Raw genomic sequence first — 19,352 nt, forward strand, 5'->3', positions numbered from 1 at the left:
GGACTATGGCCCTGTATTAGAGTAGAGAACCATGGCCCTGTATTAGAGTAGAGGACCAGAGCCCTGTATTAGAGTAGAGGACCAGGGCCCTGTATTAGAGTAGAAAACCAGGGCCCTATATTAGAGTAGAGGACCAGGGCCCTGTATTAGAGTTGAGGACCAGGGCCCTGTATTAGAGGTGAGGACTAGGGCCCTCTATTAGAGTAGAGAACCAGGGCCCTATATTAGAGTAGAGGACCAGGGCCCTGTATTAGAGTAGAGGACTCGGGCCCTGTATTAGAGTATAGGACTAGGGCCCTGTATTAGAGTAGAGGACCAGGGCCCTGTATTAGAGTAGAGGACCAGGGCCCTGTATTAGAGTTGAAGACTAGAACCCTGTATTATAGTAGAGGACTAGGGCTATGTATTAGAGTAGAGGACTAGGGCCCTGTATTAGAGTTGAAGACTAGAGCCCTGTATTAGAGTAGAGGACCAGGGCCCTGTATTAGAGTAGAGGACCAGGGCCCTGTATTAGAGTTGAGGACCAGGGCCCTGTATTAGAGTTGAAGACTAGAGCCCTGTATTAGAGTAGAGGACCAGGGCCCTGTATTAGAGTAGAGGACCAGGGCCCTGTATTAGAGTAGAGGACCAGGGCCCTGTATTAGAGTTGAGGACCAGGGCCCTGTATTAGATTTGAAGACTAGAGCCCTGTATTAGAGTAGAGAACTAGGGCCCTATATTAGAGTTGAAGACTAGAGTCCTGTATTAGAGTAGGAAAGTGTTTGCCAACTCCTTGAGTGGCCTCCAACAGATGCACCACACACATTACCATGTAATACAAACACACACTATAGACAAACACAATACACATATACACACTTGAAATAACTTGTATTATTAGGGGCGGCAGGGTAGCCTAGTGGCTAGAGAGTTGGACTAGTAACCAAAAGGTTGCAAGTTCAAATCCCCGAGCTGACAAGGTACAAATCTGTCGTTCTGCCCCTGAACAGGCAGTTAACCCACTGTTCCTAGGCCGTCATTGAAAATAAGAATTTGTTCTTAACTGACTTGCCTAGTTAAATAAAGGTAAAATAAAATAAAAAAAATAAATAAAATCTATCCTGATACCTAGTGACTTTACCCTGCCTTGAAGTCGGAAGTTTACATACACCTTAGCCAAATACATTTAAACTCAGTTTTTCACAATTCCTGACATTTAATCCAAGTAACAATTCCCTGTTTTAGATCAGTTAGGATCACCACTTTATTTTAAGAATGTGAAATGTCAGAATAATAGTAGAGAGAATGATTTATTTCAGCTTTTATTACTTTCATCACATTTCCAGTGGGTCAGAAGTTTACATACTCTCAATCAGTATTTGGTAGCATTGCCTTTAAATTGATGAACTTGGGTCAAATGTTTCAGGTAGCCTTCCACAAGCTTCCCACAATAAGTTGGGTGAATGTTGGCCCATTCCTCCTGACAGAGCGGGTGTAACTGTGTCAGGTTTGAAGGTCTCCTTGCTCACACACGCTTTTTCAGTTCTGCCCACACATTTTCTATAGGATTGAGGTCAGGGCTGTGTGATGGCCACTCCAATACCTTGACATTGTTGTCCTTAAAAAACTTCTTATGGCTGAAATCCCATTAACGGGATCGATTTGACAACATACAGTGAAAGTGCAGGGCGCCATATTCAAACAACAGAAATCTCATAATTTAAGTTCCTCGAACATACAAGTATTATACTCCATTTTAAAGATACACTTGTTGTTAATCTCACCACAGTGTCCGATTTCAAAAAGTCTTTACGAGGAAAGCAAACTAAACGATTATGTTAGGTCAGTGCCTAGTCACAGAAAAACAGCCATTTTTCCAGCCAAAGAGAGGAGTCACAAAAAGCAGAAATAGAGATACAATTAATCACTAACCTTTGATGATCTTCATCAGATGGCACTCATAAGGACTTCATGTTACACAATACATGTATGTTTTGTTCGATAAAGTTCATATTTATGTCCAATAACCTCATTTGAAATTGGTGTGTTATGTTCAGAAATGCATTCTCAAACAAATATCCGGTGAAAGTGCAGAGAGCCACATCAGTTTACAGAAATACAACTGATATGCATGGAATTAAAGATATACTTCTCCTTAATGCAACCGCTGTGTCAGATTTTTAAAAAGCTTTATGAAAAAAGCACACCATGCAATAATCGGAGTACAGTGCTCAGGCACCAAAACAAGCCATACAGATACCCGCCATGTTGTGGAGTCAACAGAAGTCAGAAATAGCATTATAAATATTCACTTACCTTTGATGATCTTCATAGGAATGCACTCCCAGGAATCCCAGTTCCACAATATTGTTTGTTTTGTTCGATAAAGTCCATAATTTATGTCCAAATACCTCCTTCTTGTTCGCGCGTTTAGTTCACAAATCCAAATTCACGAGGCGCAGGCACTTAGTCCAGGCAAAAGTTCAGACGAAAAGCCAAAACATTTATATTACAGTTCATAGAAACATGTCAAACGATGTATAGAATCAATCTTTAGGATGTTTTTAACATAAATCTTCAAAAATGTTTCAACCGGACAATTCCTTTGTCTTGAGGAATTAAAAGGAACGCAGCTCGCTCTCACGGCCATGTGCATGTCTTAGCTCATGGTATTCTGCCAGACCTCTTAGTCAAACAGCTCTTATTCGCTCCCCCTTCACAATAGAAGCCCGAAAGAAGGTTCTAAAGACTGTTAACATCTAGTGGAAGCCCTGGGAAGTGCAATCGGACACTGTATCTTGGATAGGCAAAGACTTGAAAACCTACAAACCTCAGATTTCCCACTTCCTGTTTTGATTTTTTCTCCGGTTTTTGCCTGCCATATGAGTTATGTTATACTCACAGACATCATTCAAACAGTTTTAGAAACTTCAGAGTGGGTGCCAGGTTTCATCCAGAAGTGATGCTTGGCATTCAGGCCAAAGAGTTCAATCTTGGTTTCATCAGACCAGAGAATCTTGTTTCTCATGGTCTAAGAGTCTTCAGGTACCTTTTGGCAAATGTTTTATTGATGAGTGATTTCCATATGGCCACTCTACCATAAAGGCCTGATTGGTGGAGGGCTGTAGAGCTGGTTGTCCTTATTGAAGGTTTTCCCATCTCTTAGTCACCTCCCTGACCAAGGCCAGCTCTAGGAAGAGTCTTGGTGGTTCCAAACTTCTTCAATTTAAGAATGATGTAGGCCACTGTGTTCTTCGGGACCTTCAATGCTGTAGAAATGTTTTGGTACCCTTCCCCAGATCTGTGCCTCGACACAATCCTGTCTCGGAGCGCTACGGTCAATTCCTTCAACCTCATAGCTTGGTGTGACCTCATATATACAAGTGTGTGCCTTTCCAAATCATGACCAATCATTTGAATTTACCACAGGTGGACTGTATGTAAGTATCTCAAGGATGATCAATGAAAAAAAGGATGCACCTTGGCTCAATTTCGAGTCTCATAGCAAAGGGTTTGAATACTTATGTAAATACTGTATTTCTGTTTTTTATTTTTAGTACATTTGCACACAAAAAAATAAAACCTGTTTTGATTTTGTCATTATGGGGTATTGTGTGTAAATTGCTGAGGATTTTTAAAATTGTATTTCATCCGTTTCAGAACAAGTAATGTAACAAAATGTGAAGGCACTGTATCTCAAATAACTTATCTATCCTGATGCCTAATGACTTTACCCTGCCTTCTGGAAAATATCTACCTCAAATACCTTATTATTATCTATCCTGATGACTAATGACTTTACCCTGCCTTCTGGAAAATATCTACCTCAAATACCTTATTATCAATCCTGATGCCTAGTCACTTTAGTCCACTGACTGCAGTTGGTGTGGATACTGGAGTTGTGAACCACTGGAGTAGGGGATCAGTTTTGGACCTGGTCCTAAATTACCACTCCTACTTTAGAGAAACTGAATCCAGGGATTGGACTTTAATTGAAGGGATTATTTGGGGGAGAAAAAAACAAACATTTTATGCAAATCTACCATTTAGCAGCAGCCCTCCTGCAGTAGGTATTCAAGTGTTTTTTTTATTAGAAATAGTTTAGATAACTGAAAGGTGTAATTAAATTATATTAATTGAATTCATGATCAAATGAAATTACTTTTATCAAGATCCAGATTTACGCAATGTGTCAGTTCCTTGACCATTCCCACTCAGTTAATAAGTGTCGGCGGGCTGAAGAGGGGCTTCTAGTACCTGAAGATGATTAAACATGGATCATCAAAGTTTAAATGTACTCATTGAATGCAAATCATCATCATTATCAACAGTGAATTCATGGAATGATCAGGATGAAGGAAATGAGTGAATCCTCTGAGTGATTTGTTAATATCTGACACTAAATACACAAGATGGACACCAGAGTAAAGAAATACATTTTATTATCACATAAAAATGTATTAAAATCTTGTCATGTTTATAACTTGTGAGATATTCATTTCAGTTTAAAAATAATTTTCTTAATAGTTCATGTTTATACACAAATTTATGTAAGATTTCATACTATAAATTACGATTCATACATTTATGCGTATTCAATTCTATTCCAATGACACAGTACTTTGAGAGAATTAAAAAAGTGTTGACAGTTTGATGAATATCGTAATTTCTATCCAAATAGTTCAACAGTGTCTATATAAAGACGCATCCTTCATGTTTCATGATGGAACATTACACTTCTATTAAATCACTGTCCCAATGTCAAGAGAATCTAAAGTTCCACTTCTTTACTCTTTTTACAACACTGGTGTCTCTTTAGATATCCTGACTGACTGAAACTCTTCCCACACTGAGAGCAGTGAAATGGCTTCTCCCCTGTGTGAGTGAGCTGGTGTCTCTTTAAGTCTCCTGACTGACTGAAACTCTTCCCACACTGAGAGCAGTGAAATGGCTTCTCTCCTGTGTGAGTGAGCTGGTGTGTTCTGAGACTACCCCCTGTAGTGAAACTCTTCCCACACTGATAGCAGTGAAATGGCTTCTCTCCTGTGTGAGTGAGCTGGTGTGTTCTGAGACTACCCCCTGTAGTGAAACTCTTCCCACACTGAGAGCAGTGAAATGGCTTCTCTCCTGTGTGAGTGAGCTGGTGTGTTCTGAGACTACCCCCTGTAGTGAAACTCTTCCCACACTGAGAGCAGTGAAATGGCTTCTCTCCTGTGTGAGTGAGCTGGTGTGTTCTGAGACTACCCCCACTAGTGAAACTCTTCCCACACTGAGAGCAGTGAAATGGCTTCTCTCCTGTGTGAGTGAGCTGGTGTCTCTTTAAGTCTCCTGACTGACTGAAACTCTTCCCACACTGAGAGCAGTGAAATGGCTTCTCTCCTGTGTGAGTGAGCTGGTGTGTTTTGAGATTACCCCCTGTAGTGAAACTCTTCCCACAATGAGAGCAGTGAAATGGCTTCTCTCCTGTGTGAGTGAGCTGGTGTGTTTTGAGATTACCCCCTGTAGTGAAACTCTTCCCACACTGAGAGCAGTGGTTTGATCGTGGCTTGTCCATCTCGCTCTGTTTCCTGGTGGGAGCTGGGTTGGAGGAACTTGAGGTGGTTCCATGGTGCTGTGTTGAGTTGCTGGAGGACATGAGATTCTCTGATCTGATCTCTCCACTCCTCAACAGTCTGACATACTCATCATGGTGACTTCTCTTTATGTGCTTGTGGAGGAAGATCTGAGAGGTGAAGGAGAACGGACAGCCAGAGCACGAGAAGATCTGGACCTGGGACGACTCAGCGTTCACATCTGAGAGAGATGAAGGGGAGAGAGAAAGAAGAGAAATCAAGATCACAAGGTGCATGATCATTATTGTTCCAGACAACTTGACATGAACAGAGAAAACTCAGGACCAGTATGATAACACCACAGAAATCATATTTAAAATCAATGAGTTTCAATTGAGAAATGAATAATAATGAGTAATAATGAAGCAATAATGAGTATTAATAAATATGAACGAGGTAATAGTGGGTATTAATGAGGAATAATGAAGTAATAGGAGGTAAAAAGAGAATGAATGTAAGAGGAGTGAAAAGTAAGGGCAGAGGCAGGGATGAAGAGGGGAGAAATGACCTTTAGCAGAGCTCTTTTTGTCCCAGAGGTAGTCGAAGACAATGCCCAGGTCTCTGGCGTACTCCTCTCCGTACCAAACCAACAGCTCCTCTCCAACAGCTATGGGCTTACAGCAGCGGTACAGAATCCCTCCTCTGTACTGGAAGGACACCAGATTCTGCTCTTCTTCACCACGAGCACAGTTCACATACCTGAGAAGAGAGAGGGAGAGACAGAGAAAGACAGAGAGCAGTCAGGGGTTAATTATGTACAAGAGATTGAGGTCTTCAACTGTCAGACTATGAAACAGGTAGGTGCAGTGGTTCCTCGCAATGGCGGAATGACTCAATTTACCACAAAGTGTTGCGGCATAAAGCTCAAACCTTTGAATTGAGGAACCACTGTAGGTACAGAGAGAAACAGAAGGAGGAAGAGGACTGTGAGACTTCCTCTGTACTTCAGTGTTGCTCACCTCATCCAGTTGGAGTGAGTGTCTCTCCCAGCATCGATGTAGTCGTCCCAGTGTCTGCTCTTGTTGATCTGAGGAAAACAACTATTCATATTTAGTTTATTTTTTACCACTTTTTCTCCCCAATTTCGTGGTATCCAATTGTTTTAGTAGCTACTATCTTGTCTAATCGCTACAACTCCCGTACGGGCTCGGGAGAGACGAAGGTTGAAAGTCACGCGTCCTCCGATACACAACCCAACCAAGCCACATGGCTTCTTAACACAGCGCGCATCCAACCCGGAAGCCAGCCGCACCAATGTGTCGGAGGAAACACTGTGCACCTGGCAACCTTGGTTAGCGGGCACTGCACCCGGCCCGCCATAGGAGTTGCTGGTGAGCGATGAGACAAGGACATCCCTACCGGCCAAGCCCTCCCTAACCCGGACGACGCGACCTCCCGGTCGCGGCCGGTTACGACAGAGCCTGGGCATGAACCTAGAGTATCAGATGGCACAGCTGGCGCTGCAGTACAGCGCCCTTAACCACTGCGCCACCCGGGAGGCCCCTCATATTTAGTTTGATCAGGTTGGAAAAAATTAAGAACAGCCCAATGACACACAGTACGTACGTACGCACGCACGCACACACTTCTCTCACCACCCAGGAGTAGCCACTCTCCATGGCTTGTTCCTTGTCTGTGATCTCTCCTTCATAAGGTCCATAGTGGGTTCCTGCAGGCACAGTGTTTCCATGGTTGAACACCCCCAGTCCTGCTTCAGGGATGCTTGATGTCCTGATCTCCAGGCCGGATGGGAGGGTGAGTCTGGCCCTGTCAGAGGTTCCTAGAGGGGCAGGGATGTCCGGGACGAAGAGGGGAGGACCATGGACCCCACACTCCTCCATGAAGAAAGACTTGCAGTCCTCACAGTCTGGGAGAGAGAAAGAAAAACAGAACATGTTAAACGTCAGTTATTATGATGATGATGAAGACATGCATTCAAAATGTAAAAAACAGCTAGGTTGAGTGAAAGAGAGCACACAAAAAACTATTCATACCTCAGCTTAAACATCAGCGCCACAGGTAAGCTGTGAACGATCTGAGAGACAAGGCAAGAAGGGTCTTCTACGCCATCAAAAATAACATAAAATTTGACATACCAATTAGGATGACTAAAAATACTTGAATACTTGAATCAGTTATTGAACCCATTGCCCTTGATGGTTGTGAGGTCTGGGGTCCGCTCACCAACCATAATTTCAACACCAAATTATACAAAGCAAAAGACCAAATAATGCAAAACAGAATTAAGCCGATACCCGCTAATTATCAAAATCCAGAAAAGAGGCATTCAATTCCACAACCACCCTAAGCAAGCTGGTCCTAGGGCTCTGTTCACAAACACAATTGTATTTTTATTTAACTAGGCAAGTCAGTTAAGAACAAATTCTTATTTACAATGATGCCTCCCGGGGAACAGTTAACTGCCTTGTTCAGGGTGAGAACAACATCTTTTTTACCTTGTCAGCTCAGGGATTCATCCAGCAACCATTCAGTTACTGGCCCAATGCTCTAACCACTAGGCTACCTGCTGCCCGAAAAACAGACCCCACAGAGCCCCAGGACAGCAACACAATTAGACCCAACCAAATCATGAGAAAACAAAAAGATAATTACTTGACACATTGGAAATAATTAACAAATAAACAGGGCAAACTAGAATGCTATTTGGCCCTAAACAGAGAGTACACAGTGGCAGTCTACCTGACCACTGTGACTGAACCAAACTTAAGGAAAGCTTTGACTATGTACAGACTCAGTGAGCATGGCCTTGCTATTGAGAAAGGCCGCTGTGTTTTGACACGCTGCTTGGTCCGTTTGTGGTGGGTGATTCTGTAACGGTTTTCTTGTGGTGAAGGAGAGTCGGACCAAAATGCAGCGTGTAGATTGCGATCCATGTTTTAATAAACAAACGTAACACGAATCTAAATACAAACACTACAAAAAACGTAACGAAAACCGAAACAGCCTATACTTGTGTAACCTAACACAGACAGGACCAAGGACACTAAGGACAATCACCCACAACAAACTCAAAGAATATGGCTGCCTAAATATGGTTCCCAATCAGAGACAACGATAAACACCTGCCTCTGATTGAGACCCACTCCAGACAGCCATAGACTTTGCTAGATCACCCCACTAGCTACAATCCCAATATATACACACCACATACAAAAACCCATGCCACACCCTGGCCTGACCCAATACATGAAGATAAACACAAAATACTTCGACCAGGGCGTGACAGTAATTATGACATAACATTGAAGGTTGTGCAATGTAACAGGAATATTTAGACTTAGGGATGCCACCCATTAGATAAAATACGTAACGGTTCCGTATTTCACTGAAAGAATAAACGTTTTGTTTTCTAAATGATAGTTTCCGGATTCGATCATATTAATGACCAAAGGCTCGTATTTCTGTGTGTTATTGTGTTATAATTCAGTCTATGATTTGATAGAGCAGTCTGACTGAGCAGCAACAGGCTCGTAAGCATCCATTCATACAGCACTTTCATACGTTTTGCCAACAGCTCTTCGCAATCACAGCGATGTTTATGGCTTCAAGCCTATCAGCCTAATGGCTGGTGTAACCAATGTGAAATGGCTAGCTAGTTAGCTGGGTGTGAGCTAATAGCGTTTCAAACGTCACTCGCTCTGAGACTTGGAGTAGTTATTCCCCTTGCTCTGCAAGGGCCGCGGCTTTTGTGGAGCGATGGGTAACGCTGCTTTGAGTGTGGCTGTTGTCGATGTGTTCCTGGTTCGAGCCCAGGTTGGAGCGAGGAGAGGGACAGAAGCTATACTGTTACACTGGCAATACTGTAGTGCCTATAAGAACTTCCAATAGTCAAAGGTATATGAAATACAAATGGTATAGAGAGAAATAGTCCAATAAATACTATATTAACTACAACCTAATACTTCTTACCTGGGAATATTGAAGTCTCATGTTAAAAGGAACCACCAGCTTTCATATGTTCTCATGTTCTGAGCAAGGAACTGAAACGTTAGCTTTTTTACATGGCACATATTGCACTTCTACGTTCTTCTCCAACACTGTTTTTGCATTATTTAAACCAAATTGAACGTGTTTCATTATTTATTTGAGGCTAAATTGATTTTTATTGATGTATTATATTAAGTTAAAATAAGTGTAATTGTAATTGTCATTAAAAATCGTCAGATTAATCGGTATCGGCGTGGAAAAAGCATAATCGGTCGACCTCTAAATACACCCATATTTATGCTTATTTATTTTCCTTTTGGTACTTTAACTATTTGCACATCATTACAACACTGTATATATACATAATATGACATTTGAAATGTCTTTATTCCGAGAGAGATAGATAGAGATAGATAGAAAGCGATAGATACACAGAGAGAGACAGAGAGACAGAGAGATAATGACTCACAGAGGTAGTGATCATCTTTGGGGACCTCCTCCTCTGTGTAAGTGATTCTTGGTCTGTCTCTCAGATTTCTGCTGCGCTTGTATGTGTTCAGCTCTGCTTTCTGCCTTTCCAGCCACTCTCTCTTAGACAGGCCTGGTACATAGACAGACAGACAGACAGACTAAGCAAAATCACCATATCAAACTCTAACAGTCTATTCTTGTCTGTCTCTGTTACCTGAGGTTGATGGTTTGGGGTGCAACAAACAAGCCCCTTGCTTTGTGGAACTCCCTGCCTCCCCTCCACTGGTGCTGGGGGTCGCTTCACTCTGACCCTCCTGGAAAGAGACAAGAGGAGAGTTCAAACTGACCACTTGGTTTGTTTGTTGTGTCATCTTTGATTTGAAACAACATGAATGAAAATATATTGTGTGTTGTGTTATGTGTATGACAGTAACACACACCGTGGCTCCTAGCCCCTCCTGTACTCCACTGTGGGTGTCTGCTGGGCTGCCGTCTCTGAGGAAGGCCACTTCTTCTTCTGTCAGCTCCTCCATTAATGGCTGGGCGGGTTCTGTCCCCATATTACTGGGTCCTGCCTCCTCGCCACTGGGGGGCTGCTGAGGATCAAAGGAGAGGGGTGGGGGGACAGAGGGTTATATGACAAATATGACAATGATGAACAGACAGAGTTGTCAGCCCTCTTTATCTACAGTAGAGCAATTACATACCGAACATGATATACATGTTGAATTCAGGGCTGTAACACAACAAAATATGGAATAGGTCAAGGGGTATGAATACTTTCTGAAGACACTTTATAACCATAATTTAATTAATTGGTTCACACTTCACAGCTCCAGTCATTGACAGGACTAGTATCTGCTAGCGTAGTGAAGAAGAGAAACAAAAACTCACAAGATGTATTACATGCACCTGTGCAGGTGTTTTAAAAAACAGTTACCTGTACTGTAAGTGTAGCAGGTGTGGCAGGTTTGTCAGGCTGAGGGACTCCCTGAGATGCTGCTGGTCTCCTGGTTGGGCGTCGGAAGCTCCGGGATGCTGTGGGGAAAGATCAGAAAATTAATATAAGTCCTACCTAGCTACTAACAGACCTCTTCTATTAGGGACGTCAAACGTTCAGCCTGCTGCACAAACCTTAACCCAGAGTGCCTGGTTAAATTGTCTTTAGGACCATTTTTTATTCATCTCTAAAATGGTTACACTAATGAGAAATATATGTGATTATATAAAAAAATCTGTGAGTTTGCTTAATTTACTATCATCCTAACTTAAGATGTTTAATTATGTGAATTAATGTATTTTACACTACTTTCCATGAAGTGGACAGTATGTGTTACTACTTTAAACAACCCCATGAAGTGGACAGTATGTGTTACTACTTTAAACAACCCCATGAAGTGGACAGTATGTGTTACTACTTTAAACAACCCCATGAAGTGGACAGTAAACTACTTTAAACAACCCCATGAAGTGGACAGTATGTGTTACTACTTTAAACAACCCCATGAAGTGGACAGTATGTGTTACTACTTTAAACAACCCCATGAAGTGGACTGTATGTGTTACTACTTTAAACAACCCCATGAAGTGGACTGTATGTGTTACTACTTTAAACAACCCCATGAAGTGGACGGTATGTGTTACTACTTTAAACAACCCCATGAAGTGGACTGTATGTGTTACTACTTTAAACAACCCCATGAAGTGGACTGTATGTGTTACTACTTTAAACAACCCCATGAAGTGGACAGTATGTGTTACTACTTTAAACAACCCCATGAAGTGGACGGTATGTGTTACTACTTTAAACAACCCCATGAAGTGGACGGTATGTGTTACTACTTTAAACAACCCCATGAAGTGGACGGTATGTGTTACTACTTTAAACAACCCCATGAAGTGGACGGTATGTGTTACTACTTTAAACAACCCCATGAAGTGGACGGTATGTGTTACTACTTTAAACAACCCCATGAAGTGGACGGTATGTGTTACTACTTTAAACAACCCCATGAAGTGGACGGTATGTGTTACTACTTTAAACAACCCCATGAAGTGGACGGTATGTGTTACTACTTTAAACAACCCCATGAAGTGGACGGTATGTGTTACTACTTTAAACAACCCCATGTTTTGAACGCATCGAATTGGTGGGAAATAACCTCCCTTTGACCTCAGATTGATGATTTCAGGATTAAAGTTTATAGTCAAATGGCACAGAATGGATCAATTACTTTATTTACATACGTTTTCAGACCCTTTGCTATGACACTTGAAATTGAGCTCAGGTACATCCTGTTTCCATCCAAGATCAGCCTTGAGATCTTTCTACAAGTTGATTAGAGTCCACCTGTAGTAAATTCAATTGATTGGACATGATTTGAAAAGAAACACACCTGTCTATATAAGGTCCCACAGTTGACAGTGCATGTCAGAGCAAAAACCCAAGCTATGAGGTGGAAGGAATTGTCCGTAGAGCGCCAAGACAAGATTGTGTCGAGGCACAGATCAGGGGAAGGGGGAAAAAAATAATGTCTGCAGCATTGAAGGTCCCGAACAGTGGCCTCCATCATTCTTAAATGCAAGGAGTTTGGAACCATCAAGACTCTGGCCGCCCGGCCAAACTGAGCAATCGGGGGAGAAGGGCCTTGGTCAGGGAGGTGACCAAGAATCCGATGGTCACTCTGACAAAGCTCTAGAGTTCTGCTGTGGAGATGGGAGAACCTTCCAGAAGGACAACCATCTCTGCAGCACTCTACCGATCAGGCCTTTATGGTAAAGTGGCCAGACGGAAGCCACTCCTCAAAAAAATGGCACATGACAGCCCGCTTGGAGTTTTCCAAAAGGCACCTAAAGGACTCCGACAATGAGAAACAAGATTCTCTGTTCTGATGATACCAAGATTGAACTCTTTGGCCTGAATGCCAAGTGTCACGTCTGGAGGAAACCTGGCACCATCCCTACTGTGAAGCAGGGTGGTGGCAGCATCATGCTGTGGGGATGTTTTTCAGCAGCAGGGACTGGGAGACTAGTCTGGATTGAGGGAAATATGAACGGAGAAAATTACAGAGAGATCCTTGATGAAAACCTGCTCCAGAGCACTCAGGACCTCAGACTGGGGCGATGGCTCACCTTCCAACAGAACAACGACCCTAAGCACACAGCCAATGCAGGAGTGGCTTAAGGACAAGTATCTGAATGTCTCTGGAAAATAGCTGTGCAGCGACGCTCCCCATCCAACCTGACAGAGCTTGAGGATCTGCAGAGAAGAATGGGAGAAACTCCCCAAATACAGGTCTGCCAAGCTTGTAGCTTTATACCCAAGAAGACTTGAGGCTGTAGTTGCTGCCAAAGGTGTTTCAACAAAGTACTGAGTAAAGGGTCTGAATACCTATGTAAATGTGATATTTCAGTTTTTATTATTTTTTAATACATTTGCAAAAATGAATAAAAACCTGTTTTTGCTTTGTCATTATGGGTTATTGTGTGTAGATTGATGAGGGGGAAAAAACATTTAATCAATTTTAGAATAAGGCTGTAATGAACAAAATGTGGAAAAAGTTAAGGGGTCTTTACGAATGCACTGTACACAATATTCCTATATGTTTTTTGAGCCGTGTTAGATTTAACAGGACATACAACCTGATATTCGATGAGTGATATAAGGTACTCTTTCTGTTTTGGCGATCCCGTATAAAAATGAGGCACTCCAAAATGTAAAAGAATGTGTTCTGCAGGTTGTCCTCTAACAAGTGGTGGAAAAATATCTCCAGCTTCCATGTATCTGGGTAGGTCGTACCTGTCTACTAGTCTAGTGGTATCTGGGTAGATCCTACCTACTAGTCATACTGAGTTAGGTTCCTGTTTCTCTCTTGATATTCAATAAGCATCATAGACTAGTATTAACAGGCCTTCGCTAGCCCTCCCTTTCTACTAACATGGTACGTCTTATAACATCCTCGTTTACTGCTACAGCTCTACCTGGTGGGCATCTCTCCAGTCGAGGGGTCCACTCATCCTCCTCTGAGTCGCTGGGTGCAAAAAGCGGAGCAGTGTTCAACAATTTAGGCCTGCTTCTCCTCATAAACGCAGGTACTGGGGAGTTGAGCCCTGAGGGACACATTAGCACACACAGTAGATTCACTGATCAATACAACACAGAGAGAGAGGTGGAGCAGTTTTGCGGGGACCAGCAAAGTCTGAGCAAAAATGTTGAAGTTTTACAGTGAATTTCCTGTCATTCTAAAAAACAAATGCCAGGGCTTTATTGTGTTCATATTCATATGCTATAAGGGGAGAGGGAGGTAACCTCCAGGGTATTTTGGAGGGATGAGGCCCTAAGAGAAACCACGCCTTGCGGGAGCTGCTGGTTGGGTATGTGGTATGCCAGTGATTAGAGACATGGCACAATACAACACAAAGGCAGAGAGACTCCTCTATGACAGGAGTTTAAAATAAACGAAAGTAATACTGATAAATGTCAAATGTCCTTTTGTCTCTATTCAAATCTCGGACACTTACCTATAGTAAGCATAGCCAGGTGGTTCCTCTTCAAGTTTCTGTACCGCACTTTCTCACATTTCACTAGATGGGTCCATTCCATCTTTGAGAAATAGGTCTTCAAATCATGGAAATCATCCTAGTGCGAGTCCACAGGTGTATGACATTGTCCCAGGTATAAATGTCACAAGCAGGAATCACCTGAACATCTCAGATAGCTACATAGCTACATAGGTGGCTAAATGTTATAATGTTAGTAACGTTAAGTTACCTCTCCATCATCAGTATCTTTGATTATGCCAGTTAGTTACCGTTAGCTGATAGGATAGCTAGGCATTTTTCAACTCACCTCATCCGAAGAACTCATCCTTGCCTGTTGTTGTCGTCCCTGAGGTCCTTTGACCCTGAACTTGTAGCTACAGTAACTTATTGCTAGTCAAATTCGAAATATAGGAAAATTGTTAGCTAATATCATTATCAACTGTTAATTTGTCAGCAAGTTGCTAATTTAACTATTTTGGTAAACTAGCTAAAGTTAGCGTTACCCTTTTAGCTAGATAGCTACCACTAGCTATACATTTATTTCTGTACAGTAACGTTGAAGTAGCTAGTTAATTTAGCACTGGAGAACCTGTTGATGGTAATTTAGCTAGCTACATTAACGAGCTAACAAATTATTCTAAATATAGCCGATAAAATAGCAATGTTGTACAATGTTGAGCCTGTTATTCTTGTTAGCTAGCTAAATTACCTGCCTTTTGAAACCGTTGTTTGGGAAAAACTTTAAACTGAGGTAAATTGTGAGAGCAACTGAGCACGAGAACTTCTGGCGCCAAACATACAACCGCGCGAAAGAAGGTGGAAAATCACTGACTGAACTCGCTCTGCCCAGGTTTCCCTGGTGCTGCAAGACGCCGGGATTTCTGGAGTCGACTCCGACTTCTATGGTTGGATTCATTGGAGTAACTCTGGCTTCTGTAGTTACATTCATTGGAGTCGACTCTTGTTCGACTCCCAGGACACGCTGAAGCGGATGTGTACGCACAACCAACCTAATATTGCAGAGTCCTACTAGGAATACTGCATTTACGTTCTAGAGGACTGGCATGGTGCATGATGCTGAGCATTTGCGTATTTTGTTTGAATATAGACGGTGAAATGTAGGAACTATAATTTTTCAGTGGTATTTCTACTGTGCTCTGCTTTGACGGATCCCATGAGATGATGCTGTGATTAACCTATTATTTGCTATGTTATAGCCCTATTCGGACGGATATTACTAGAGACGTTGGTTTTGTAATTATTATCCAAGCATGTGCGTTATTCCAGATGATTTTCACACAGTATTAGTTTTCCAAACTGCCCCCTGTAATTCTTAATTTGTTGTAATTCAAATCAAATTGTAATGGTCACATACACATTTAGCAGATGTTATTGTGGGTGTAGCGAAATGCTTGTGTTCCTACCACCAACAATTGAATTGACTCCTATTGATAGCCCCTACTTTAGTGAACTTGAGTGAGACATTGCAGCCAAGATATTGCGAAATACATCATTCGATGCACGGTTCTGACTGTCTGCCTTGTGGCCGGAGATGCCTACAAATTCCTGGCTATGCCCCTTCCATGTCTCTCTCGTGCTAGCTTGCTCTTCCTTTGTTGTAAAATGCAAGAGTTTGTGTTCTCTAAATAGACTACAGAAAATTGTTTCCTTCCTAGAGGAATCGAAGCTTGACACCCAGAAATGGGAGTCTAGGAATCTATTATTTTGGATTAGACTCCCCACCTCTAGTTGCAACTTGCCAGTGTTGCTGTTGTTGCTGTCCATGGCGCTGACAGTCCAGCCAGTATGTCTCTTCATTATCTGATAGAGCTCAACGGTTGACTGTTTCTACGTAGAATTATTAGCTATACCCACAATGGTCTAAAATAGGTTTCTGAAATGAATGACTATTCAGACATAAATCCATTGCTTTTAGGCTACAGACTACTGGACAGATTGTATTGCACCAAGACATAGGGGAGGGAAAGGGGATACCTGGTCCATTGCACGACTGAACTCATTCAACCAAAATGTGTTTATCCCAACTCTGAATCAGAGAGGTGAGAGGACTGCTTTAATGTATGTCATTGGCACACCAGGAGCAGTTGTTAACTGTCATGCTCAAGGGAAGAACAGCAGAAAGTGATGAATTATAGGCCTGTATCTATCCTCTGTGTAACATCAAAGATCCTGGAGAGAATTGTCCATGAGCAAATGTATGAATATGTTAACAAACAGGGTCTAATGTCAGATTTTCAGTCGGGTTTTAGAAAAACATACTCCACTGATTAATGTCTACTTTACTTGACTGACTTCATCAGGAATGAGATTGATGAGGGAAATCTGGGTGGAATGGTACTGCTTGACCTATAGAAGGCCTGTCACGAACCTCGCCGAAGATGGTGCCTCTTCCTGTTCGGGCGGTGCTCGGCGGTCGTCGTCGCCGGCCTATTAGCTGCCATCGATTCCCTTTCCGTTTGTTTTTGGTTATTGAGTAATTGGGTACACCTGTTTTGTATTAGCGTTTGTTTGTAGGTTATTTAAGGCCACTAGGCCCACTGGGTATTTGTGCGGGCTTGTTTCTTGTTACTCTGTGTTGGATGGTGTTATTTTGTTCGTGTCTTTATTCTCCGGACTATTTTTGTCCTGTTGTTTGGACTAGCAACTTGTATACGCCCTGTGTGTTGGCGTGACCGTTTATGTTGCGCTGGTGAATAAATTTGACAAACGACCGAACCCTGCTCTCTGCGCCTGATTCCACCCACCACTCCTAGTTTATCGTAACAAGGCCTTTGATACAGTTAACCACTGTCTCCTAATCTCCAAACTGGAGGCACTGGGGTTAAGCAGTATCCCTCTAGGCCGGGTAAAGTCCTATTCATCAGGAAAGGAGCAAGTAGTAGAGGTTAATGGTTCACTGTCTCAGGCAAAACCAATGAGTTGTGGCGTTCCGCAGGGGAGCGTGCTTGGGCCTCTGCTGTTTTTATTGTATATTAATGATATGAAAGATGCTTGTTCTTGCCGTCTTTTTCTTTATGCGGATGACTCTACACTTCTGGTGTCTCACAAAAATAAAACTATGTTGGAGAGCATAATTAGCACAGAGCTTACTAACATTAGCAAATGGCTTGGAGATAATAAGCTATCTCTGCACTTAGGGAAAACTGAAGCAATTATTTTTGGATCCAGACCTAAATTGTGTAGGTTGTCTGAAATCAGAGTGGAGTTAGGGGGTGAGGTGCTGACTACTAAAACCTCTGTTAGCTACTTGGGATGTATCCTTGATGGAAGCTTGGGAGGTGTGAGCATGGCCAATAAGGTGCTAGGGAAGGTTAATGCCAGGACAAAGTTATTGGCTAGAAAGTCCAAGCTGCTTGATAAGGACTCCATGAAAGTGCTAGCTACTGCCCTCATCCAATGCCATTTTGACTACGCTAGTACTTCCTGGTTTGGGGGCTTATCTAAACTTTTGCAGGGGAAGCTCCAGATAGCCCATAATAAGCTGATCAGGGTAGTATTTAAGGTGAGTCCAGGTACTTACATAGGCAGGAGCTGCTTTCAGGAACTAAACTGGCTGCCTGTTGAGGCTAGGGTGTCCAAGATTAGACTAGGTTTGGTTTACAGGATTATTTATGGTACTGCGCCCAGATATCTAAGTGAATACTTTCCTCATGTTAGGGATGCACACAATCACAGCACCAGATCAGGTGTTGCTGATGTGTGCTTATACAGGTTCAGGAGTAATGCTGGGAAAGGTACTTTCTTGTATACTGGAGCCTCAGAATGGACTGAGTTGCCTCTGCCTATAAAAAACAATGTCCTCTCTGGACAGCTTTGAACATAAAGTAAAAATACGTTTGATGTCTTCTGTGCCCATATGAATAACCCCTATGATGTAACTGGAATGATGAGATAGATATTCTTCTTTTATGTTATTGTTTTATTATTTCAATGTGTTCGATCTTGTCTAGCCATCTTGTCTAGCCATCTTGTCTAGCCATCTTGTCTAGCCATCTTGTCTCAAGAGGACCACAATGGAAACAAGTCCCAGACTTTATTGTGTGTTATCCTCAATGATTTTATTCATGTGCATGTATGGCTGGTTAGACTGTAAACTCTCCTTCCAGACTCACATCAAACATCTCCAACCTATTTCGCAACAAAGCATCCTTCACTCATGCTGCAAAACATACCCTCGTAAAACTGACCATCCTACCGATCCTTGACTTCAGCGATGTCATTTACAAAATAGCCTCCAATACTCTACTCAATCAATTGGATGCAGTCTATCACAGTGCCATCCATTTTGTCAAAGCCCCATATACTACCCACCACTGCGACCTGCACGCTCTCGTTGGCTGGCCCTCGCTTCATACTCGTCACCAAACCCACTGGCTCCAGGTCATCTACAAGACCCTGCTAGGTAAAGTCCCCCCTTATCTCAGCTCGCTGGTCACCATAGCAGCACCCACCTGTAGCACGCGCTCCAGCAGGTATATCTCTCTGGTCTTCTCCAAAACCAATTCTTCCTTTGGCCGCCTCTCCTTCCAGTTCTCTGCTGCCAATGACTGGAATAAACCACAAAAATCTCTGAAACTGGAAACACTTATCTCCCTCACTAGCTTTAAGCACCAGCTGTCAGAGCAGCTCACAGATTACTGCACCTGTACATAGCCCATTTATAATTTAGCCCAAACAATTACCTCTTCTCCTACTGTATTTATTCATTTTGCTCCTTTGCACCCCATTATTTTTATTTCTACTTTGCACATTCTTCCACTGCAAATCTACCATTCCATT

At 42.4% G+C, this 19,352-nt stretch overlaps 1 protein-coding gene across 1 annotated transcript; it reads right to left on the bottom strand.

The window, feature by feature from the left end:
- Window positions 1–4,488: 4,488 nt before the first annotated feature.
- LOC115121181 (histone-lysine N-methyltransferase PRDM9-like) lies at window positions 4,489–16,337 on the bottom strand. Its single transcript, XM_065018168.1, has 10 exons — window positions 16,313–16,337; window positions 13,992–14,120; window positions 10,951–11,048; window positions 10,451–10,606; window positions 10,225–10,324; window positions 10,009–10,140; window positions 7,178–7,458; window positions 6,551–6,618; window positions 6,100–6,311; window positions 4,489–5,772 (listed from the first exon to the last, which is right to left on the bottom strand). Exons 1-10 carry the CDS (start codon window positions 16,335–16,337, stop codon window positions 4,751–4,753), a joined length of 2,223 nt encoding a protein of 740 aa, XP_064874240.1. The 3' UTR covers window positions 4,489–4,750.
- Window positions 16,338–19,352: the final 3,015 nt, after the last annotated feature.

This window comes from Oncorhynchus nerka, linkage group LG5 (genome assembly GCF_034236695.1).
Source record: "Oncorhynchus nerka isolate Pitt River linkage group LG5, Oner_Uvic_2.0, whole genome shotgun sequence".
NCBI lineage: Eukaryota > Metazoa > Chordata > Actinopteri > Salmoniformes > Salmonidae > Oncorhynchus > Oncorhynchus nerka.